General features: G+C 34.1%; 3 protein-coding genes and 2 long non-coding RNA genes across 10 annotated transcripts; 3 read left to right on the top strand and 2 right to left on the bottom strand.

Annotated features, from left to right (window-relative positions):
* Positions 1–1,708: 1,708 nt before the first annotated feature.
* LOC138876852 (uncharacterized) lies at positions 1,709–2,938 on the bottom strand. The gene has a single exon (XM_070155859.1). The coding sequence runs from the start codon at positions 2,936–2,938 to the stop codon at positions 1,709–1,711; it is 1,230 nt and encodes a 409-aa protein (XP_070011960.1).
* A 3,615-nt stretch (positions 2,939–6,553) lies between these two features.
* LOC104245599 (UDP-galactose/UDP-glucose transporter 4-like) lies at positions 6,554–9,964 on the top strand. 5 transcript variants are annotated; one of them, XM_070170530.1, is made up of 9 exons: positions 6,554–6,822; positions 7,549–7,577; positions 7,672–7,875; positions 8,313–8,555; positions 8,663–8,758; positions 8,833–8,940; positions 9,210–9,305; positions 9,380–9,487; positions 9,593–9,964. In XM_070170530.1, the coding sequence occupies exons 4-9, from the start codon at positions 8,325–8,327 to the stop codon at positions 9,716–9,718; spliced, it is 765 nt and encodes a 254-aa protein (XP_070026631.1). In that variant the 5' UTR covers positions 6,554–6,822; positions 7,549–7,577; positions 7,672–7,875; positions 8,313–8,324; the 3' UTR covers positions 9,719–9,964. The 5 variants fall into 5 exon arrangements, 4 of the variants coding, with proteins under 4 accessions (XP_070026631.1, XP_070026634.1, XP_070026641.1 ...); XM_070170533.1 differs by having other exon boundaries at positions 6,554–7,460; XM_070170540.1 differs by lacking the exon at positions 9,210–9,305 and having other exon boundaries at positions 6,554–7,577.
* A 3,982-nt stretch (positions 9,965–13,946) lies between these two features.
* LOC138876848 (uncharacterized) lies at positions 13,947–14,315 on the top strand. Its single transcript, XM_070155855.1, has one exon. The coding sequence runs from the start codon at positions 13,947–13,949 to the stop codon at positions 14,313–14,315; it is 369 nt and encodes a 122-aa protein (XP_070011956.1).
* A 2,660-nt stretch (positions 14,316–16,975) lies between these two features.
* LOC138880524 (uncharacterized) lies at positions 16,976–21,043 on the bottom strand. The gene is made up of 3 exons (XR_011403254.1): positions 20,850–21,043; positions 17,161–17,304; positions 16,976–17,055 (listed from the first exon to the last, which is right to left on the bottom strand). It is a non-coding gene; the product is annotated as an uncharacterized lncRNA (long non-coding RNA).
* On the top strand, positions 17,678–24,670 carry LOC138880520 (uncharacterized). Of its 2 annotated transcripts, XR_011403249.1 has the most exons (3): positions 17,678–17,776; positions 19,148–19,214; positions 23,407–24,670. It is a non-coding gene; the product is annotated as an uncharacterized lncRNA (long non-coding RNA). The 2 variants fall into 2 exon arrangements; XR_011403247.1 differs by lacking the exons at positions 17,678–17,776; positions 19,148–19,214 and adding an exon at positions 22,284–22,481.
* Positions 24,671–25,167: the final 497 nt, after the last annotated feature.

Here is a 25,167-nt window from a genome sequence, read left to right as displayed (position 1 = left end):
TTGAGTTTGATCTTCGTCACCTGCAGTAGTTCCTTTCTCGACTAAGGGATTATTTTCATCGAATATAACATGTACAGATTCTTCTACACATAAAGTATGTTTATTATAGACTCTAAAAGATCTGCTATTTAATGAATAACCAAGAAAAATACCTTCGTCACTTCTTGGATAAAACTTTCCAAGATTATCCTTACCGTTATTGTGAATGAAACATTTGCTTCCAAAGGGATGGAAGTAACTGATATTCGGACGTTTACCTTTCCAGAGTTCATATGGGGTCTTCTTCATAATTGGCCTTATGAGGCAACGATTGAGGATGTGACAAGCAGTACTTACACCTTCTGCCCAGAAGTGCTTTGGCAATGAATGTTCTAGTAGCATGGTTCTTGCCATATCTTGGAGAGTTCTGTTCTTTCTTTCCACAACCCTATTTTGTTGTGGTGAGCGTGGTGTAGAGAAATTATGAGTGTATCCTTGATCATTACAGAAGTCTTCAAAAGCTCTGCTTTCAAATTCTCCTCCATGATCACTTTGAATTTTTTAGATCAGATGTCCCCTTTCTCTTTCAACCTTTTTGCAGAAAACTTCAAAATTTCTTAAATCTTCATCCTTATGAGACAAGAAGATTACCCAAGTGAAACGTGAAAAATCATCAACAATAACAAATGCATACCTCTTTCCTCCTATGCTAGCAGTTCTAGTAGGCCCAAATAAATCCATATGAAATAATTGCAAAGGTTTTGAAGTAGATACTATATCTTTATTTTTGAAAGAATTTCTGGTCTGTTTACCCATTTGATATACATCACAAATATGAGTTCTAGAAAAATTCAATTTAGGCAAACCAACAACTAAATTATGTTTGGACAGTTTTTCAATCAAATGCATACTAGCATGACCTAGTCTCCTATGCCATAACCATGGATCATAAGATATAGAAGATAAGAAAATATGACCATCTATCTTTTCAAAACCATCAAGTATATAAACATTTCCATACCTTTTTCCAGGAAGAATTATCTTACCTGATTCGTCTTCAATAGCACAACCTATTTTCTTAAACTTTACCTCATATACAGAGTCGCAGAGTTGACTTATGCTCAAGAGATTGTAGTTTAGTCCATCGACGAGATAAACTTCATTAATGTCACAATTATTATTGAAGGGAATTGTTCCAGTACCGACTATTTTGCCCCTTGAATCATCTCCAAATTTAACACTTCCTCCATCGATTTTTGTAACTTCTTTGAACAGGTTTTTATCTCCTGTCATATGACTGGAACACGCACTATCTAGATACCATTTTTCTTTGCGGCTTACTCTTTGGTGTTCCTGCAAGACAAGATGATTACTTTCTTTTAGGTACCCAAGCTTGCCTTGGTCCTGGAGGGTTAGTAGTACTAGGTTCAGAATTTTTTGGTTTCCAAGCCCATCCTGACAAATTTGATTTACGAAAATAACAAAAGGAATATTTATGCCCACTTTTATTACAGTAATGACATGTAGCTTCAGACCTGCGTATAGGTCTTTCATAAGTGTTTGAACTAGCTGACTTAGTTCTAGCTGGTTCTTTCCCAGTTGACTTGTAAGTCACCTGGTCTGACCGACTGGTTGACTTGGTTCTGGTTGGTTCCTTTCCAGTCGACTTGTAAGTCGTCTGGTTTGACCTAACAGAACTATGACTGGTGGATTTGCGCAAGCTGTTGAGCTATATTTGCAAATCCTCAAACTCTTCCTGAAGTACTTCTTTTTCAATTTCACATACTTTATGTTTGAATTTCCAGTCTTTAACCTCCCTAATGAGTCTCTTAAGCTCATTCATCATTTTTTGAGACTCTTTCAAGGTTGAATCAAAAATATCCTGCAATTCATTACATCTTTCACAGTCATAAGATCTTACCTCACTAGTTTCACCTCGTGCCATGAAACAGTTCTCATTCTCGTCATCTGAATCGTCTTCATCTGTCCAGCATCCTGAAGTTTTGTTTATTTCATTTTCCAGAATTGTCATGAAGCAAAGATTTGCTATTTCTTCGTGGTCAGAGTCATCCTCATCGCTCCATCTTCCGAAGGATTTGTTCTTGTTGAAGCCTCTAGAGATCTTCCTTTTCAGTTCTGGGCATTCAGCTTGAATATGCCCAAATTTTCCACATTCATAGCATTTTCCATCGTTCTTGTCCTGTTCATTGTATTGTCTGGATCGTCTTGGTGGGTATCTTCCTTTCTTTGTATTTTTGTATCTTTTTATCAGTCCATCCATATTTCTAGACATCATAGCAATCTCTTCTTGTAGAGCTTCGGGATCATCAATTTCATTTTCAGCCATTTCAGTAGAGGTTTTGAACGCAACTATTTTCTTTTTCTCTTCTTGATTTGTCTTTTTCAGATGTGTTCTTTCAAAAGCAATGAGTTCTCCTCGTAGTTCATCATAGGATAATCTGTTTAGGTTTTGAGATTCTAGTATGACTACTTTGGTCTGCCAAGTGGTTGGCAGACTTCTGAGAATTTTTCTTACTTGATCACCACTGGTGTAGGGTTTGCCAAATGCCTTTAAGTCGCTAATTATTTTGCTAAACCTGGCAAATATCTCTTCAATGGATTTTCCTTCTTTCATTGAGAAGAGTTCATAATCATGAACTAGCATGTTGATGTGTGTTTCCTTTACTTTGCTGATTCCCTCATAGGTGACCTCAAGTTTTTCCCACATCTCTTTGGCTGTGTCACAACTCGATATTTTCTCGTATTCTTCACCACTTATAGCATTATGAAGCAGGTTTCTTGCCTTGTTATTCACTTGTACCGCTTCCAGTTGCTCTTTTGAGTATGAATCTATATCATCAGGATCAGCAAGTGGTGGAGTGCTAGCCGGTAGGGGATAGTTTCCCTTTTTGATGACTCTCCAGACTTTGACATCGTAAGTTTTAGCAAAGATTTCCATTCGTACTTTCCAGTGAGAGAAATGTTATCCATTGAAGTATGGTGGTCTAACTTGTGAAGTTCCTTCCTGAAAAAGAGCTCCTATGATAACCTGATTTGCCATGATCTTTTCTCACAAGCTGTTAAGCAAAAGTAAAATGTGAGCCAGACTCTAATACCAATTGAAAGTACAAGAGAGGGGAGGTGAATTGTAACTCTTTTAAAAATAATTGATTATTAGTTGACTTATTACTTGAGTAGTCGACTAGATATAATAAATTGACAGATATAATAACAGGAAGTAAATTGCAGAAAGTAATTGCAGAAATTAAAGACACCAGGATTTTTATACTGGTTCGGATTCAATGTGAATCCTAGTCCAGTCCTCTTGGGTTACAAGAGAGTTCTCTTTAGTAAATGAGTTTCTTCCGAGTACAGTTGTAGTGAGTTTCACTTAGTTTCTCTAGCACTCGTTTTTGATACAATGCCCCACTAGTGTTATGCTCTCTTTCTTTCCCTGACTTGTTACACAACAGATCCTAGTGAACTACAATGCTTGTTTGCAGTAGAATAAAGAGAGTGATTTTGGTTTGATCAAAGTATAAACACTAGGGTTTACAACGAGGTATAAATACTTTGATGGATGGTAGAGGCTTGACAACCCAAGAGATTTGATCCCTGGAAAGAATTGTTTCTTTCCAAGAATAAGGAATGAGCCGTTGCTTCTCTTGATTGCTTTCCTTCAACAGAGATACGAATGAAGATTGCTCCTTGATTGTTGGTTCTTCCAAATGCGGTCGCGTACCAAATCTCCTCGTATCTTTCAATCTTCCGTGATTTTGCCCTTGATTTGTGCCTTTACTCAAGACTTATTTGATTCTTTCCAACTTAGCTAATCGTTGTTATTGCTACTTGATTTGTTGATTAGATTCCGCCCATATTTGCGAGACCTTTCCAGATTTGCCGATTGTATGCTAATTGATTTCTTTCCTTATACATCATGAACCACTCCAGCAGTCTTCTTTATTTTTTGTAATTGATTTCCTGCACATATATATTATTTGCATCATTAAAACAAGATCTAACATTAAATTCGCGAGAATTCAAAAGTGGATGGACCGAACTTCAGATTTAAATATTAAAGGTTAAGTATGCTTATTATAGTACAAGGATTAAATTAAAATTTGTTGTAACAGAAGTACCGAAAAATGAGATTTCTCTTCTATTGACCACTAATTATTAAACTAATTGATAATGTCCATCGTCCACCCTTTATGGTTATTTGATATTTTAACCATATAAAGTGAATTTGGTAACTATTAACGGGTTATAATTTATATTGAGCGACACGGATTTTGAGCACAGTAAAAAGAAGTAGCCACTGCTATTCCCTTACTAATAATAAATATAACAAGGGACTGGGGTGGACCCATGAGAAATGGTAGTCCTAATTAACGGGTTAAACCTCGAGAGAGTAATCACCCTACTTGAACCCTAGTTGCTTGGTCTAATTGGCCTACCCAATTGGTCTCGAGAAAGTCAATTGGACAAAATCGCTCTCTCTACCGAGAGGTGTGAGAGTGGGTATAATTGTGCAACGGTTATAACATTGATCCCAAATATGTCAATCTATTATTAATAGTCTCTACCCGTTAGTTAACCATCTAGGTGATGCCACGACCCTAGTGCCTTTCTCTATAGTAATCACAACTTAGAACATATCCCTTCAGCATAAATTAGCTTAAATTTGTAGTTGATAATAGTAGTTATTAAACAAAAACCCCAAAAACTCTTAGAAGTACAATTAGGAGCAAGCATGCATTCCTAGTCTGAACAAATACGCAACTCCATTCCAAGCTCCCTGTGGAAATTGACCCCGATACCACTATTCGGGTAAAAGTCTTAGCGCCCGCTCTTCCTACCGTTGTGTGAGGTTGACTTTGCTGCGATCATTTACTTTAAAGAAAATACATATCAAGCCAATATATAGTAGTTCTGAAATTCTTCAAACTTACAGGGTCTTACATCCTTATCTTCATGTATAACTTTAATCCCTTCCAACTCATATGTTATTACTTCGACGAATCCTAACGTTAAAGTACGGGATGTAACAAACCTAACGTAATTTTGCTATTTTTTAAAATCTAATATATAGTCTTATTACGTTTTATCTGGTTTTTCGTTAACTTGTAACTTTATTTAATATCATTATCAACTACTATTCTTTATTATAACATAGATAAATATATAGTTTTTTATCATAAAATAAATATTTATTTTGTTTTAAAAATATTTCTTGAAAATTTTAAATTTTACTAATATTTTTAAGTTTTGTATATTTACGTTATTTTATTTTCTAAACTTATGATTTATAAATATTCTCACATTATCCCTAATTTTTTTTATTATTCAATATTTTTAGTTTTTAATTTTATCTATTAGGCTCGAGTTACGTAGACTTATCCATATTATGACTTTTCTTACCATAATATAAAAAACTTTCTCATCTCAAATTTAATTAGTTTTACCCTTTTTTTCTATGATAAAAAATCTGAATTTTATTTTTTCTCTATTTAGTCTTTATTTTTGTAATAGATTATTCAATTCCTAATATTATTACATTATCATTTGAATTTTTATTAGCTTGTTTGAATTTAATATCTATTTCTACCGCACTCATTCTAATATAATATAGATAAAAATAGCTTTTTCATCTCAAATTCAAATAATTTTTATCATTTTATTTTCTGAATTGGACCGCATTTTCAAAAATATATGTTATGCTTTCAAACTTAAACTAACTGCACTCAATTCAAATATTAATCACACAAAAATATTTTTCTTAATTGTTTAAACACATTATATCTAAATATTATAGTAATATTTATGTATAAAATATTTGTTTGCCCGATTTATCAGTATTAATATGAGTTTATTATTCTTGTTATTACAATATTTTTTATTGATTATTTAATTTTTCTCCTACCTGATAAATAATTTGTATAATTTATGTAATATCTTATTTGCTGCTTGAATGTATTTAATTTTTAAATTGAATAAATATGTAATATCTTAAGAAAATTTTGGTTTTATTTTATATTTAACTTACTCCAAAATATAAATAGTCATAGGTTATCTCAATTCACTTATTTGTATATATTTTTTATTTTTTTCTATTATATTTTTAATTAATTGTTTACCTTCATATTTCTAGCTAATATAGAAAAAAATCTATGAGTAGATCAATATATATAAATATAGATATAGATATAGATATAGATATAGATACAAATATAAATATAAATATAAATATAAATATAAATATTGTCTAAGATCTATTTAGATTATGTATAAGATCCATTAAACTACTTGCATTAATTATGTTTCCATTTGAATTTTAAATTTTTAATGTTGTCTTAAAATTGCCAAGTGGCTTCATTTTAGATTGTCACTTGGCTTAACCACATGGCTTTATTTTTATTTATGTGATAAAAATAAATAAACTTTCAAAAAAAAATAGTACTCCCTCTATTGCATTTTAAGTGTAATGTTTTAGCATGTGTGCTAAAATATTTACTATTGGACACTAGTATTTAAAAATGAGTATTACTAATCAATTTTGGACTGAAAAACAATTAATTAACTCTTTCTTCTTCCCTGTTCTTTTACCGCGTGTCCGAGTAGACTCCTTAGTCTCTTAGACTCCTAGTCGCTCCCTTGTTCTTACCTTTAAATTCTTAAATTCTTGTCTGTTTTTTGATTTAAAACCAAGTCCAACAACAATTTTTTTGAACAGAAAAAGTGAAGAAGGAGAAAAAAGATGAAACAAGCTCCGTTTCTCTTTCCAGATGGCAACAGTTCCTCTTGTGCTCTTTTGGGATTATCTTTGCGTATCGTGCTAATGAGGCAAGTTTTATGATTCTTTCCAAGTTGAGGTTTTGGTTTTGATTTATTTTCCTTTGCATGCTTAAATGTTATGATTTGGGCTTAATTTTTTGATTTCATGTTTAAGTTCTTGTATCTTTTCAGTTTAGAATTGATGAGGACGATTCTCAGTATTCTTATATGTTTAATGAGGGATCTGTCTCTGAAAATTTAGACTTGAATGCACCAAGTTACTATATATAATGTGCATATCATAATCACTGATAATTACTTCTACTTCCATAATTATTCTTATTGTCTAATGTTCTAAAATTCTTTCGGAAACCGCCTCTCTATCTTCCGGGACAGGGGTAAGTTCCGTGTACACACTCCTCTCCCAAGACCCGACACGTGGGATTATACTGGGTTATTGTTGTTTGTTGTTGTCTAATGTTCTAAAATGTTAAATTTTTTGTTGTTGTTCCACTATCTAGAAGTGGAGTATTCCTTTGTTAAGATAAAGAAATTGATGTTTGCCAACTTTTGGCTGTATTTCTGATTGAAGGGCACTTGGTTCCCCACCCCCCCCCTTGTTACGCAAGTGCAGCCATCTGTTTATTACAGATTTTCAGGCTTCATGTAACTCCTGGAATCAATGGACATCATCTTGGACTTTACTGGTGCACTTGAGTATTTTCCGTTGGTTGTTGTTGTTGTTGTTATTGCTAATTGAGCTGATTTAAGCTTAATTTATATATTCAATTACAGGAATATATCTATAACAGGCTTCAATTCAGGTAAGTTTGACATGCCCCTTTTATTAAATATTTTTGGCTTGGTCTGCATTTAGAGATTAATCTGGGTATGTGGTGGGTATTTTAATTGTTGCAGCTACGGATGGTACTTTACCTTTTCTCAAGGATTGGTTTTCCTGGCTCTGATATACTTCCTTAATGGTTTTAATCCAAAGCAAATGGTGAACCCATGGAACACTTCTGTTAAGTTATCTGCAGTTCTCATGAGCTCAGGTGGATCAACCAAAGGCTCTTTGGCTTTCCTCAGCTGTCCAGCACAAATCATATCAGATCCACCAAGGTTAATAGCTAAGCCATTTCCTACAGAGAGATGATGCTTGTCTCTAACATATTAAAGTCGATGAAGCAAGCCAGGCCTAGATGAAAGTAGTAGGAAAAACCATACGAACCAGCAACCCCGGTCTTTGGTGAATGTTATGACAGATTTCAAAGGACTTTTAAGATGTTTCTTCAGTTTAACTTTCAAAAAGAAGCATAACAAAACATATTAACTAGTATTAAACTTCAGTTTACTAAGTGCCGTGGAAGGCACATTGACAACTGTATTTTTTGCCTAATGTCAATATCATTAATGTAGTATTATTCTTGATTGATCGTGATAGCATATAATTTAAAGTAATTTTAATGTGGATAGAATTTTGTCTCTCATTGGTTAGTGAAACAGAATAATTGTGTGTTGCCTAACAAGTTTCATGTTCCAATTTACAAATATTTCAGGGTTTGCACCTCATGATAGGATGGACTCTCATACCGGGCATGCGATCAAAATATCCACCCTTTGAATATAAATCTGCAGTACTCTTAGTAGTAGGCCTGATCCTTTTCACCTTGGCTGATGCACAAGCCTCGCCAAATTTCAGTGTAATTAGTGTGCTAAAGATAGCTGGTGCTTTTATCATGGATTCCTTTTTGGTGAATGCGCCAGCTGTCATCTTCAAGTCAAATCCTGACATGACACAGGTTTATTTCATGTGCTTTTGCATTCAGTTTGATGCTTAATCATGAGAACAGTTGTCCATGACAAACTCGTGACTACTTCATACCCTTTGAGCCTTTAACTTTAACAGATGAAGATGCTCTTTTGCTCAATCGGCTTTCAGTTGTTGATCCTGGATATTATTGCAATGCGAGAGCTAAAGCCAACATGGATTTCATGTGCTCAAGTAATCATCACAAGAACACACGCATTTTGCTTCAAGCTTGTTTCCTGCTTACCTTGTTTTCTTTTTCCCTGCAGCATCCCTATGTTTACGGAGTCTTAGTGCTTGAAGCCTGCGCTACTTTCACGGGGCAACTGTCTGTCCTTTCTGTCATAGCATTTCTTGGTGCTGCTACCACTGCAATGGTTTGTTTCTCCTTAGCTCCGATCCTATTTCGAGTTCTCCTTTACTGAAATTGTCGTCAATCTGACATTGTAAAATTATTGCTTTCTTACATGATATTCATGAAGCCTTTGACCAAACAACATTGTTGTGGATTTCTGTTGATGTGTATGGGTATTATAATGAAGATGTTGATGTGCTTTTGCATTCAGTTTGATGCTTAATCATGAGAACAGTTGTCCATGACAAACTCGTGACTACTTCATACCCTTTGAGCCTTTAACTTTAACAGATGAAGATGCTCTTTTGCTCAATCGGCTTTCAGTTGTTGATCCTGGATATTATTGCAATGCGAGAGCTAAAGCCAACATGGATTTCATGTGCTCAAGTAATCATCACAAGAACACACGCATTTTGCTTCAAGCTTGTTTCCTGCTTACCTTGTTTTCTTTTTCCCTGCAGCATCCCTATGTTTACGGAGTCTTAGTGCTTGAAGCCTGCGCTACTTTCACGGGGCAACTGTCTGTCCTTTCTGTCATAGCATTTCTTGGTGCTGCTACCACTGCAATGGTTTGTTTCTCCTTAGCTCCGATCCTATTTCGAGTTCTCCTTTACTGAAATTGTCGTCAATCTGACATTGTAAAATTATTGCTTTCTTACATGATATTCATGAAGCCTTTGACCAAACAACATTGTTGTGGATTTCTGTTGATGTGTATGGGTATTATAATGAAGATGTTGCGGGACAACAAACCTCTACCGCCTAGGGCCTCAGAAAACTTCACCTCTTTGTCAAACTGAAAAACCATCCGAGACTGAAGATAAGATTTCAAATAGGGACTGTATGTGAAGAGGAAGAAGAGAAGAGAGACCTTTGGTCTAAAACAAAACACTCCTAGCACTTTTATGCTCTAGCTTTTAGTCTATTACTTATTTGCTTATAGTTGTAATATGGTAACAAGATGTTAGGCTCTTTTTTACTTTCTTGTTATTCATGTAAGGAGGTTGTACATTGATTAGAAGTAATTTATTTCTTCTTCTCCTCCAGAGCTAGAGGGAAATTTAGTCCTCTTAATTTAGATGATAAATCTGAGTGCAGAAATGTTCAGTTGTTTCGGCTGGGGATTTCCTAGGAGACAGTAACCAATATATCGTTTCCAGTGAACCTCTTATAGTATGAAATATAGTCTTAAAGTAAGAACTTCAAGGTATAAATGACAAACTACAATGTGTACAAGTTGTGAAGCAATAACTTGACCTACAAATGGTAATTAGTGAATCCATAATTGATTGACAAAACAAGTCGATGGAAACTAAGTTAGTACCGTGCTTTTTCTAACTTCATTTCTATTTATCTAAGGAAGGTTGAAATAACAAGATTGATTACTATTTGGTTAACTAAGACCAAATGTCAGATGTTCAAAGACCACTGATCATCTACGAGTTGCACATTCAATGGGTACAGAATTAGAAGAATATTTGCACGTCGCATTGGGTCTCCCATTGGGCCCGTTCCATTGGACGCGTCGCATAAGGATACTACGGTTTGGAATCCAGTGATCGAAAGGGTTGAAAAAAAATTAGCAGGCTGGCAGAAACGGTATTTGTCAAAAGGCGGTAAGGAAGTGCTTATTAAAAGCACTCTATCGATTATGTTCACCTATTACTTGTCCCTGTTGCAAGCGCTGGTGAGCATTACAGAAAAACTGGACCGGCTTCAAAGCAATTTTCTTTGGGATGCGGCGGATGGAACTAGAAAGTTTCATCTGGTGATTTGGCAGACAGTCACTTCCACAAAGAAGTGGGGTGGACTTGGAGTAAAAGATCTTAGGGTATTCAACAAAGCTTTATTGGGGAAGTGGTTGTAGAGATTCGGGGTAAAAGAGCATGCCCTATGGAGGAAGGTCATAGTAGAAAAGTACGATTCCACGGGAGGGGGTTGGAGGATCAAGGCAATCACAACACCTTTCGGGTGTGGCATGTGGAGGAGCATCATGAAGAACTGGGAAGCATTCAGGGACAACATCACTTATAGGGTGGGAGATGGGAGGAGAATCAGCTTTTGGAATCATAGGTGGTGTGGAGAGGATACTCTGAGGGTTTCCTTCCCTCATGTCTTCAGAGTTTCAAACTAGAAGGAATTGATGGTCCAACAGATTCGTAAGGAGCATGGGAGGAGGGGATAGTATGAGACCTCTCATTTAGAAGGAATATGCAAGATTGGGAGATTGCGGAGCTCCAAGATTGATAAGCAAAATGGTAGAGCTCAAAGCTTTAACCATCATCCTCATCCTGCCTGTCCAGACCCTCATCGTCATCGTCATCGTCATCCTGCTTGTCCAGACCCAGATTGTACCTTTCAAGCTGAGTAAATCAAATTCAAACTGTTCATTCATAGATGAGTGATCTGTTGGGATATACTATTAATCATGCGGTTTAGACATAATATTATATTTTATTTCTTTATGAAATAATTATTTATTTAATTTATTCAATTCAATAAAGTACTATTTTAAATAGATCATTTGTTACATGTGTGTCCTTTTAGTTATGTAGTAGACACTTTAGTGTATGGAGTCTTAGCTCATGCACAGAAGATTAAATTGTTGATTCTCATAATTAATAAACTATGTTCACAATCAAAGATATTGTTGGACAAAATATCTTGATGATTGTAGTACAAGATTATAGTGCAATTTGTCTTGATTATGGGAGTAGTTTTACTCCAACTTCTTGTGCTAGTATACTCAGTGTATATTGAACGAACCAAGTAGAGAAAAGATGTTTTTGTACTGAATATATAAAATATTTTCTCTAATTCATTAAATGAGCTTATACTCCTAATCTTAATATAAGTATTATGATCAATGTAATTTGTTTATTGTTTTGATTTATCAAAAGGTACGACTCTATTCAGAGTTAGTGTATGCCTAATAGATTGGACAATAACGAATAACATTTGTGAATAATAATTAGTTGATAGAATCCATGACTCGGTTTTGAGTTTGATGATACCCCTTTATGTAAACTTATAAGTTTTCATGTGAAAACCTGGCCGGTGGATTTTGTATCCGTCACATGAAATAGTTTAAGCGGAATTGTAAAGGATTTAATTAGTTGATTAAATTAAATTTTCAGTAATTTAATTTAATTAACTGGTATTTGAGATCTTAACATGGGGAGTTAAAATAAGTGTTATTAAATTTTCAAAATTCATATTGAGGAGTTCAATTGCAGCTTTTTAGTGGAATAAATTGCAATTAATTATAGTAAGAATTAATTCATGCTAATTTCAAATTAATGTTATAATTGGTAGCCTCTTATTATTTCTGCGGTCTCTGCTATACCTAGTAAAAACCTAGATAAGACTTGGATAAAAGGTAACTTGGGAGAAAAGTCATCTAGTAGAGTTGGAGTAGGATTCTACTTGTAAAAGGCAGACTCCTACACATTTTTGGGGGAGAATTTTCGGCCAAAAATAACTCTATTAAAGGAAGACTAATTTCACCCAATAACTCACATTTTAGAGTTGTATTGTTCTTTCCCACCTAAAAGCAAAAAATCGTCCAAGGTTTTACTAGGCAAATAGCAGAAGACTGCAGTCGTGGATTCTTGCCGTTTGGAAGATTTGTACAACTATTTCAAGAGGTTAGTGCTTCTAATCTTGTTATTATTGTGTTGTCTAGTTTACGTGTATTTGATGCCTGGATTATATACTTGCTCCCGCTGCGCATGTTCTAACAATTGGTATCAAATCGTCTTACATCTAACTAAATAATGTAATATAGCATGCATAGAGTAATATTAAAATGTGTTGTTTATTGATACCTGTTTGGGATGATTATTCTATGTCAAAAATGTGATTGTATTTATTAGTATCTTAATTCTGTAATTCTGAAATTATGAATTAATATACACATGTATAAACAGTGATGATATATTTAATGACAGTCTGTTTAAATTACGTTTTTGGTGAATAGCAATATTTTTTGTTAAAAACATGACTGTTTTTTAATGCTTTTAATTCTGTAATTATGGGTTAATATACATATGCATAAACAATGAATTAATACTATTAATCTATTTTAGTTGCGTTCTGTCCATAATCACAGTGTTATATTAATAAAAATTTAAATATTTTGTATGATATTAGTTCTGTAATTTTGGATTAATATACAGAATTATGAATAGTGACGTTTTTGAACTATGAAAAACATACTGTGTTTTACAATTCTGTCTGAACACGTTTTTATTAAATAATAATAAAATATTATTTTGAGTTATGAAATCATGTTTTAACATACATCAGTATATTATGTGATTTGAACAAGTCAAAATAATAAAAACCCTTAAAAACGTCAAAAACAGAATTCTAGAAAGAGGTATTGATTTTAGAATTCTGAAATTCTATCGAACTCCGATTGACCTCAAATTTGGTAGGTTTATCGGAAACGGCTAGTGAGCAATACACATCAGCTCCGCTTATGACATACGTCGTTTTTTGGACATTCGGGGTCGTTTAGATGGGTTTTGGGTCATTTTTCTATTTTCTGGAAATTTTTTAATAAAAGAAATTTTTTTTAAAGAAATCTGTGATGGTAGGATTCAATTCCCATTGTTTCCAATCATGTTTTACAGTAATATAATGAATGTATATGTTGACATAGGTCTTCTTCCACATCAGATAAATTCATTATAGATGATTACTGTAGTTTTGCCTCTAGTTATTTGATTACTTGTATTAACTCTCCAACTGAGTTACATGTTGATTCAATGAAACTAGAGTTTATTAAAGTGATATTTACATATCTTAAATTAACGGCTTACTCTCTATCTGAATTGGTGTTGTTTAGATTTATGGGGTTAATATCTTTCATCACTCATATATTTTGCATGAATAGTTAAGTTTCCCTAACGAATCTAACTGTTCAATGAGCATGGTTATATGTGTAATGTGCTATTTTGAATTTAATTATTCTAAAATACATAACTAATGATCTATTTAAGGTGAATATCTCTCAGACTAACCATGTCTTCATTCAACCCACTCACCTCAATTTTGAACCAAAACAAGTTAGAAGGACCGAATTATGTTGACTGGAAAAGGAACCTTGATATTGTCCTAACTGCTGAAGGTTATAAATTTGTAATCACTAAGGAGTGCCTAGAAAAACCTGAAAATGTTGTTGATGATCAGGTTAAGGCTTATGACAAATGGGTTAAGGCTGATGAGATGACGCGATGTTACATTTTTGCCGCTATGGTGAATATTTTGCAACATCAACATCAGTCTATGGGGTCTGCTTATGATATGCTCGAAAGTCTCAAAGAGATGTTAGGTGAGCAAAATCGTGCAGCTAAGCAGACAGCTAAGCAAGAGGAGTCTTCTAGTGTCTGATGCCCTGTTGCTTGCAATATTCGTCAAACGGTCCACAATATTCACCATCGTTATCAGTACGAATACACTTCAGCTTCTTTCTTGTTTCTCTTTCAACTGAAGCCTGAAACTGCTTAAAGACACTCAAAACTTGGTCTTTGGTCTTCAAAATGTAGACCCAAAGTTTCTTTAAGCAATCATCAATAAAGGTAGCAAAATAAAGTGCACCACTCAAAGTCCTTGTCTTTATTGGACCACATAAATTTGAATGCACCAATTCAAGCAACTCTGTCTTTCTTGAAGGAGGATGAGATTGGAAAGAAACTCTTTTTTATTTTCCAGCCAAGCAGTGCTCACATTTTTCTAATTTTGCACTTTCAAAATTTGACAACAATTTCTTTTTGGCCAGAACATTTAGTCCTTTCTCGCTAATGTGGCTAAGCCTCTTATGCCATAATGTTGAAGAGTTATTGCTCCCAACGACATTCACCATATCAACACAGGTAGAGGTCGTAGTCCAGTATAGACCACGACGCTTTTCCTCACGAGCCACAATCATGGAGCCCTTAGTGAGCTTCCACTTTCCAGCACCATTGGTACTGACATATCCCTAATCATCCAAAACATCAATAGAGATAAAGTGCAAACGAACATCAGGTGCATGCTTTACATTGTTTAAAACTAGTTTAGTTCCAATACTAGTTTCCAAAAAAATCGTTCCAACACCAGCCACCGTAGATACAATCTCATTACCCATACTCAAAGTTCCAAAGTCACCCTAAGTATAGGATGAGAAAGATTTCTTCCTTGATGTCACATGAGATGCGGCACCACTGTCCACAACCCAGTTTGACTCATCACAAGCAATATTTATCAGATCCGCATCAAGGACGGTAACAAGACCTTTTGTAGTGACGGTGGCCACACGATTGCCATCTTTTTTTTGTTCTTCTTTGTCTCTATTATCCTTTTTCAAAATCCGGCAGAACTTCTTTGTGTGACATTTCTTCCCGCAATGATAGCACTCAATATCTTTAAGTCTGCTTTTGGATTTGCTTCTATTATGTTCTTTATTTTGAGAACCTCAATTCTTGCTTCTCCCCCTAGAGTCAGTCACCAAGACATCTGATAAGGAAGAACCCTGAGATTTTCTTCTCATCTCTTCATTTAAAAGGCTGCTCTTGGCAAGATCCATAGAGATCACACCATCTAGAGCATAATTTGATAATGAAGTTCTAAGAATTTCCCAAGAATCTGGTAGGGAACCAAGTAGAAACAGGCCTTGAATTTCTTCATCAAATTTAATACCTATAGCAGATAACTGATTCATGATCTCCTGAAAATTATTCAGATGATCTGTCATCGTGGAACCATCATGGTATTTTAAACCCAACATCTGCTTTATCAGAAACATCTTGTTGTTTCCAGTTTTACGAGCATATAGACTTTCAATGTGCTCCCATAGGGTCCGAGCATGTGTCTCCCCATAAATATGGTTCAAAACATTATCGTCAACCCACTGTCTAATAAAGCCGCAAACCTGCCTGCGTAACACATTCCACTCTTCATCTGATTTATTATCAGGCTTTATAATGGCGAAGACAGGTTGATGAAAATTCTTGACATAGCGCAAATCTTCCATTTTGCGCTTCCAAATGGCATAGTTTGTGTCATTCAATGTAACAATTCTACTAGTGTTGGCTTCCATCGTTTATCACAAATGCAAATACTATTTATTATGAGACCAAAGTAATTCTTTTCTGATATGGAAGTTCACACTGTGCTGCAACCACAGAGCATACTCAGACAGAACCTTGGCTCTGATACCACTTGTTGGGAATAAACCACGTAAAAATATATTCAAGGTATTAGTGATAAATGCGGACCACTAAGTTATGGTTAAATCAGTAAGAATAAAAATGCAGCCAAAATGACATCAAGATTTTACGTGGAAACCCTTCTGAATAAGAGAAAAATCACGGTCAAGAAGAGCAACTGATATAAGTATATCGAAGAATTTTACACTGTGTAGTAACGAGTACAAATACTCCTAAGACCACTACACCCTCAAAAGAAAAAAAATACTCTTTTGCTTTTTCCACCTCACTATAATATCTCTGACACTCTATTTTTTTTACAAACTATTTTCTTATAGTTTATCTCTCTATCTTTCACTCTTTGTTGGTGTGATGAAATGAGAGTTGAAGCTCTCATTTATAGCCACATATTTGACAATTTTACACACACTTTTCACAATTTCAACAAGATTGACTACCAAATCAAACCAATTCAACAAGGTTGACTACTAAACCAATACCAATTCAACAAGTTTGACTACCAAACCTTTTGAATGAGATGGACACCATAAAAAATACCAGGTTTGCGTTACTAGTTGGGAAGCGAGGAGGCTATCAAAGTAGAAGGTGTTCCTTCGCGATGTTAACAGGGATACCAGCGAGAAACAACCGAAGATCATTGTTAAACTTGCCAAATAGCTACAGACAGAGCTGCTGAACAAAATGCGTATTGAAGTTAGATACTACTGATTGTATATTATATTGTTCCATCGGATCGACGGTGAGTTGAAATATTCTTCACTTAGGGATTAAATTAAAGAACATCTAATCAAAACATAGATACTAAAAGCCAAAAATTTGACCAAGTTCACAGTCGTGTGATCATATGAGACTCACCCATGATCAACGTTAACAGAAGCTCCAAAGGAACAGGCAGTTGTCATCAAGAATAACATCCTCTTCTTCTGCATTCACAGGTAGAAGACTCTTGATATTAATTAAAAGGAGAAACTTCAAAATAATAGGAGTAATTATTTAAACGTAAATCTAGTCATGACCGGCGGACATACCACGACCAGCGGCGGTGTGAGTAAAAAGCAGAGTATACTTGCAGCACAAGTAAGGATTGTGAACAAGCCCCCTACTTCCCAGATCAAATGCAAGAAGGATCCAACAGTAGCGCAAAAGTGGGCACAGAAGAGGGTAAGATAGACCTATTATTATAATCAAAATTAAGCTGATCAATCACAGCAAAAAGGTAGAGGAATCTAATAAGTATGTAAGTTTCATTAAACTATTCGAATTCTAACACTTTGATATTTTCTTCCATTTACATAATACTGTGCAAGTTAAATTAATACTATATCTCATCAGTCAATTTCAATCTGTTCATTCATACATGACCGAGGAGCTGTGTAGAAATGGAAGAGGAGGGGACGTTTAATTTGTTGTAACTGCCAAAGTGATGAATGTAATAAGTGAATGTTTTGGTGGGTAGAATAGTAATTATGAATTGCCTTATGGGCAAAATTGGTATTCTACGGTTAGTCATTTCAGAAAAAAGCTCTTCTGTTGGAGTAACACTTATTCCATTTGTCACTTCCCCCGATTCCTAATTCTTTGTGTATGATGATGATTTCATATTCTCACATATATCGCCTCATCTCAACCCTAGGAAGTAAAATGGTAAATCTTCTCATCATATTGCTCTTCTCAACCCTTATATGTTTCGTTTCAAAAGTTTTCCGTTTTGGTTGAAGTTTGTCTATGGCGTCTACAGTATTTTTGAATTCTGGTAATTTTTTTTTATTTTTTTCCTGCCCCTTTTTCTTGATTATAGGGATTTGGTGGGTATTTGTTAATTTTTCTTTGCTACTCTCTTGCTGGGTTTTGTAGATGCATGTGTGTTGGCTAGGTTTCAGAATTAACAAAAGACCTAATTTTTTGTCAGAAAATTAATTCACTCATCAACTTCTATTTTATCTGCTAAAAATCGATGTTTTTTTTTTCATTTCTAATTTACAGTTTTTGTTGTTCCTACGATTGTATGCATGTGAATTTTCTCTTAAAATTGCTAATGGTTGCCAGTGATTTGTTGGATTCTTTTCAAATAGTAGCCAATGCTTTATGTATTTGCTACTTTACCATCGTTCACTTTTTTGGTGATGCTGAGGGTGTGAGAGATGGGATCCATTCTTCGTCGTCTCAGGTGTCGGTCCTTTTTGTGCAGTTGTTGTCGTTATCTTTTTCTGTGAGTATTATTTGGTGAAATATTGGCTTCTTTATCTTTGGTTTCTTCTTTGAATAGTTTGTCCATTATAATTTATTATGTATTTTGTGTTAATATGTAGTGATTTTTCTTTAATTTTTGGTGGGTTATAAGAAGTTAAGTCAGCTCTATTCATGTGAATCGACGTGCAAAGAAAAAACCTTTATTCAATGAATACACATAAATAGTGGAATTGGACAAAACAAATTAAAATTAGGATGATTTACAGTTGTTTTATTTAAAAGGCATTGCTGTTAGAGCCAGAAATTTTGATGTATAATTGGGTCAAACTTGGGGCAAGAATACGCAAGTTTCCTTCTTCCTTCGTAATTGCACATTCTAGAAACTGTTTCTCTTCCATAACTCTACCCTCTTCGTTCTCTCTCAATTTTAATTTGAGTATTTGGTTCTAGCAATTCTGTACTTTTGAAGAACATGTAAGCAGTTCTTTTTTGAGGATTTGCATCTTCATCTTCAAATTCTATACGCGATATTTGTCGTGTCATCGCTAACTCTAGAAGGTACAGAAACTTCTGATTGCCATTCTGAATTTACCCGTGTCTTTGATTCTTTTCTTAATTGATTATGCAATGCATGCTCTCTTTTTAATATTGGTGTCAAATTTGTTGTTCCTGTCCAAATTGCTTCAATGGACATTCTCAAACCCCCATAGTTAAGAAACCCAAATTTATTGAAAGCTATTGTAGAGTTCTTGAGCCTTTCGCTCTTTTGTTAACTGATTTTTTCACATACATGTATTTATTGACTATTATGTGTCGATTTCTTAGCAGTCGATGATATTAAGAAGAACTCAATGAGAATAGAGAAGGGCTTTGTGAACAAAATTATTGAAAGGTTAGTAATGACAGTATTTTGGTTACCTTTCAGCTTACTTTTTCCCAACATTTTTACATGCTTTTTCCTAAAAAACAACAAAGCAGTTTGTTGTAAATTTGGCCTGATTATGTTTGTAATATAATAATTATTTCTTGATGGTGAAGCCTTGAGTTTGGATTTGTTACCTTCTGCACCTTATAAACTTGTGAAGTATTGATTTTCATAGTGGAGACTTATTTTGTATGGCAGTAAAACTATTATAGTCAACATCAGTTGATTATAGCCGAGTCATTCATAATTTGGACTTAAAAGTTGTTTATATCTGTTTAATTCTCTTGTGAACACGGTTCTCAAGATGGAGCTAGAACAAAGAAAGAAATGTAATCTCTCAGTTGATTCCATTCAAGTCGAAACTGAATTTCACAAGTCCTGTGATCAAATTAAAAATTGTTTCAAAGTAGAATTGTTAGAATATTAAAATATAACCTCTTTCTAACCTATTGACCATTAATCACCAATTCATTTGAAATAAGTGAGCACATGTTCTTTTTTGTAGGATTGAATATAGTCGCTGGTGTTGGTGAAATACACGAATAAAGAGACTAGGATTCTACCACGAGTACTTTTGCCACCAGTAAAGGCCATTGCAGGATCTGTTATCAAAATTTGCTTACGTCCTCTCTATTGTTTATATATATATATATCTACTGTGCTCTGATACCAATCCTCTCAAACTATCCAAAAACTCTCAACCATCTTTGTGAAATACCTTTATGTAATACCTCTGATACCAATATTAAAGGGGGTTTAAAAAACAATAAAATATAAAGGGGGAGTTTTTGGTACAGGTAAAATAAATATTGTCTAGTAGTATATTCTTCTCCTTCTTTGAAACCTTCTTCTCTGATAGTGGGAGTAGATTGACTGATGATATCTGAATATTTCCGATATTAGGTATAGTTGTTTTCTATATTTATCTAAACAGATTCTGTTATTTTGTTCTAGGTAGATAAAATGTACTGCTAGATCTATTATGGAATAGAATCCACTATCTATGTCTATTATAAATATCTACTATCTATGTCTATTATAAATTCTTCTAAATTTTGAGTAAGGCTTCTAGCAAAACTTTCTGGATGGGTGTAGTTGTTGCGGTTATTGGACATTAATAGTAAAAATTCTTTGCAGTTAAATCTTATATTTGTGAAAATCCTACTCGGTACTCTCTCTCTGATATTCTATAGACTTGTAAAGTTAACATATTAGCTAAATTATGAACTGATATTACCCCGTAATTTTTTTTTATTTCTTTTTAATCTCTTCTTCCCAATCGTTTAAAGATTTTACTCTTTTCTTAACTTCTATTTCTTTAACCTCACCCCGACCATGGTTAAACACTTATACCTTTCTTTATTTTTTAACCAGTTTTTCCTAGGAATTTACAGGTTAATCCATCATATTTGTTAAGAAATTGGGAAGCTAACCATATACTAAGAGTGTTATATAATAATTTAATGTACAGACATAGTGTTAACTAACTAATACTCACAAGAACAGTAAAATACAAACTAATTAACAATCATAAATTTAGTAAAATACAAACTGGGGTAATGTTTATCAGAAACATAATTTAGATAAAGATGAATAACTTACATGCTTATAGGAGAGAGATTTCCCTTTCGGGAAACCCGAAAACCTTACTGAAAACATTGAAAATTACTTCGTACAAGCTGATGAACTTATTTTTCTTACAAGCTTAGAGGAGGAGGGAAAATTACTATATTATACATAGAGGTATTTTACATAGATGGTTGAGAGTTTTTGGATAGTTTGAGAGGATGAGTTGTTCGAATGGTTCTTGTTTTTCGAATGATCCCCTTTCTCTTCCTTCTTCTCCTTTTATAGATAGAGAGTTTGAGTCGGACTTGAAAATTGGATTTCAAAATGTGTTAGGAATCCGTCTATCAAGCTTCGCAGGGTACAACTTTGGGCCCCATCTGCACGTTGCTTTGTCGAAGATTCCTTTTTTATGCGCCCTTTTAGTCCACTCAACTTTTTTGGCTTGTCTTTTAGTATCATTGTCTTGTCACATCTTATGTCATCTTTTTATCTCCGTCTTTTAGCACAGTTGTCTTCTTTTCTGGTACCAGTCTTTTCTTCGTCTTGTCTTTCTTTCCACGTTTCATTATTGGTCTGGTCTTCTTTTTGTATTGTTGGTCTTGTTCTTTACCCTGTTCTGATGGTTTTATGTATCTAGATTATGGATGGCTTCTGAGTCGAAACTCATACTAGAATCATAATCATTCGAGTCTTGGGCATCTTGATAATTTAGATAGTCATTAGTTTCTTCAGAACTTTGCTCCCTTCCTGAATTTAATCTCGGACTTGGACTTGGACTTCTTGGACTGAGACTTGGATTTTTAACTATATGCTTGTCTTGTTCTTCTTTTTCTTGGAAAAAATTCTCTAGTGTTTGTTTAATTATTTTTTCTTGGATTTAAAACAAGCATATAGTTAAAAATCCAAGTCTCAGTCCAAGAAGTCCAAGTCCAAGTCCGAGATTAAATTCAGGAAGGGAGCAAAGTTCTGAAGAAACTAATGACTATCTAAATTATCAAGATGCCCAAGACCCGAATGATTATGATTCTAGTATGAGTTTCGACTCAGAAGCCATCCATAATCTAGATACATAAAACCATCAGAACAGGGTAAAGAACAAGACCAACAATACAAAAAGAAGACCAGACCAATAATGAAACGTGGAAAGAAAGACAAGACGAAGAAAAGACTGGTACCAGAAAAGAAGACAGCTGTGCTAAAAGACGGAGATAAAAAGATGACATAAGATGTGACAAGACAATGATACTAAAAGACAAGCCAAAAAAGTTGAGTGGACTAAAAGGGCGCATAAAAAAGGAATCTTCGACAAAGCAACGTGCAGATGGGGCCCAAAGTTGTACCCTGTGAAGCTTGATAGACGGATTCCTTACACATTTTGAAATCCAATTTTCAAGTCCGACTCAAACTCTCTATCTATAAAAGGAGAAGAAGGAAGAGAAAGGGGATCATTCGAAAAACAAGAACCATTCGAACAACTCATCCTCTCAAACTATCCAAAAACTCTCAACCATCTATGTAAAATACCTCTATGTATAATATAGTAATTTTCCCTCCTCCTCTAAGCTTGTAAGAAAAATAAGTTCATCAGCTTGTACGAAGTAATTTTCAAAGTTTTCAGTAAGGTTTTCGGGTTTCCCGAAAGGGAAATCTCTCTCCTATAAGCATGTAAGTTATTCATCTTTATCTAAATTATGTTTCTGATAAACATTACCCCAGTTTGTATTTTACTAAATTTATGATTGTTAATTAGTTTGTATTTTACTGTTCTTGTGAGTATTAGTTAGTTAACACTATGTCTGTACATTAAATTATTATATAACACTCTTAGTATATGGTTAGCTTCCCAATTTCTTAACAAATATGATGGATTAACCTGTAAATTCCTAGGAAAACCTGGTTAAAAATAAAGAAAGGTATAAGTGTTTAACCATGGTCGGGGTGAGGTTAAAAAAATAGAAGTTAAGAAAAGAGTAAAATCTTTAAACGATTGGGAAGAAGAGATGAACAGAGTAAAAAAAAAATTACGGGGTAATATCGGTTCATAATTTAGCTAAAAATGTTAACTTTACAAGTCTATAGAATAAAAGAGAGAGAGTACCGAGTAGGATTTTCACAAATATAAGATTTAACTGCAAAGAATTTTTACTATTAATGTCCAATAACCGCAACAACTACACCCATCCAGAAAGTTTTGCTAGAAGCCTTACTCAAAATTTAGAAGAATTTATATTAGACATAGATAGTGGATTCTATTCCATAATAGATCTAGCAGTACATTTTATCTACCTAGAACAAAATAACAGAATCTGTTTAGATAAATATAGAAAACAACTATACCTTATATCGGAAATATTCAGATATCATCAGTCAATCTACTCCCACTATCAGAGAAGAAGGAGAAAAATATATTACTAGACAATATTCATTTTACCTGTACCAAAAACTTCCCCTTTATATTTTATTGTTTTTTAAACCCCCTTTAATATTATATATATATAGATAGATATGCCTAAAGGTCTTATTTTCCTCCTTCTCTATGTGGTATCTACCTTTCTTCTATAATTAAATTTTATCGTTTATCTCTCTATAGGGCAATTGCACTAAGCAATTTTCAAAAACTTTTAAGCGGCAGAGTGAAGAGGGAAATAGGCATCTGAAGCTAGCATAAATACACGATCATGGAATATTCTATTCATGTTCCCAGACACTGTATGTACACTATAAATTTTATAAATTGAAATCCATCTCTTTTGCTAGTGTTGGTTCCCTTCTGTTTGCTAGAAATAAACATAAGTGAATTGGTGGTTTTACTATGCTTCCACATGTCTACAATTGAGCTCTTATGCTCCTTCATTTTACCGGGTTGTTGTCAACTTGTGATCCTTGAACGTGTTACTTTGGTATCATGATAAATATGCTTTTTCTTACAAAATCAAGTAATTTCCTACTTTGGAACAGAAGAGATGACTATTTTCCAGTTAGAATGTGCAACCATTTATAGAAAATAGGAAAAAGACATCAATAAGTTTGGATCATTTGGAGGACAGGTGAAAGATCTGGTTATTTTTTTATTTTATTTTTTGAATTTGACTAACATAAAGTAATATATATGATTAACTCTTTCGGGGAAGGTCCTCTTAAATTTCTTATTATGGAGGTTGGACTACCCGTGCAAGATCAAGGGTAGGAGTAGCTTTGTATTAATGCAGCCAGCAAACCTAGGAGGGAAAGAAAGTTCGAGTAGCGTTGAGGGCTGTTAATGCACTCAGTAGAAAAATACTAATGTGCATGCCAGGAGCGAGATGAGAGGGAGGCCAAGAGGCCTCGGGGATCTGGTAGTTATGTGGTGCTCCTTCGAGGGGTCAGTTTCAACACGACATAGGCCGTCCATTCAGACATGCTCAGTCAGCTCGCCCAAGTTATCGTGGGGCGTCATCGGGTCATGGTTCTCAAAGTTCTCATCAAGGCCAGTCATCACTCAGTGCCCTTCCAGCCCAGAGTTCGTCCCGTGCTTCGTTAGTTCAGAGCTCTTCTATGCCAGGTGCATCTGCTAGTCATTCCGATGCTAGGGGTTCCCTTCAGTCCCTGTCTCTAGCACCAGGGAGTTGCTATGAGTGTGGAAAGTTATGTCATATGTGGAGGCAATGTGACCAAAGATGTACACCAAAAAAAAAGGATGCAATTTTCATTAAGCAAACCAATATACTATAACTATAGGTATCTTTAATTAAATTTGTGTATAATATAGATTTTGTGTATAATTCAGTAATGGTATGAATCCTTTTTTTGAGAAAGAATCATTGTATCTTACACGTTAATTTTAAGTTAAAATGATAATTCTTTATTTAGGACAAGCTTTGTATTTGACCTTATTTGTGAACAATATACATTACTATAGGTATCATATACATTACTATAGGTATCTTTAATTAAATTTTGTATATAATTCAGTTATGGTAGGTATCCTCTTTTAAGAAAGAATTAATTAAATTTTGTTAATTTCGTTTTGTATCTTACACATTAATTTTAAGTTGAAATAATAATTTTTATTTAGTACAAGCTTTGTCTCTGACCTTATTTGTGAACAATATACATTACTATAGGTATCATATACATTACTATATGTATCTTTAATTAAAGTTTGTGTATAATTCAGTAATGGTAGGTATCCTTTTTTAAAAAAGAATTAATTAAATTTTGTTAATTTCGTTTTGTATCTTACACATTAATTTTAAGTTGAAATAATATTTTTTTTGGGTACAAGCTTTGTATTTGACCTTATTTGTGAACAATATACATTATTATAGATATCTTTAATTAAATTTTGTGTATAATTCAGTTATGGTAGGTA

Source organism: Nicotiana sylvestris, chromosome 1 (genome assembly GCF_000393655.2).
Source record: "Nicotiana sylvestris chromosome 1, ASM39365v2, whole genome shotgun sequence".
Taxonomy (NCBI): domain Eukaryota; kingdom Viridiplantae; phylum Streptophyta; class Magnoliopsida; order Solanales; family Solanaceae; genus Nicotiana; species Nicotiana sylvestris.
The sequence above is the reverse complement of the archived record's forward strand: the minus strand, read 5'-3'. Positions and strand labels throughout refer to the sequence as shown.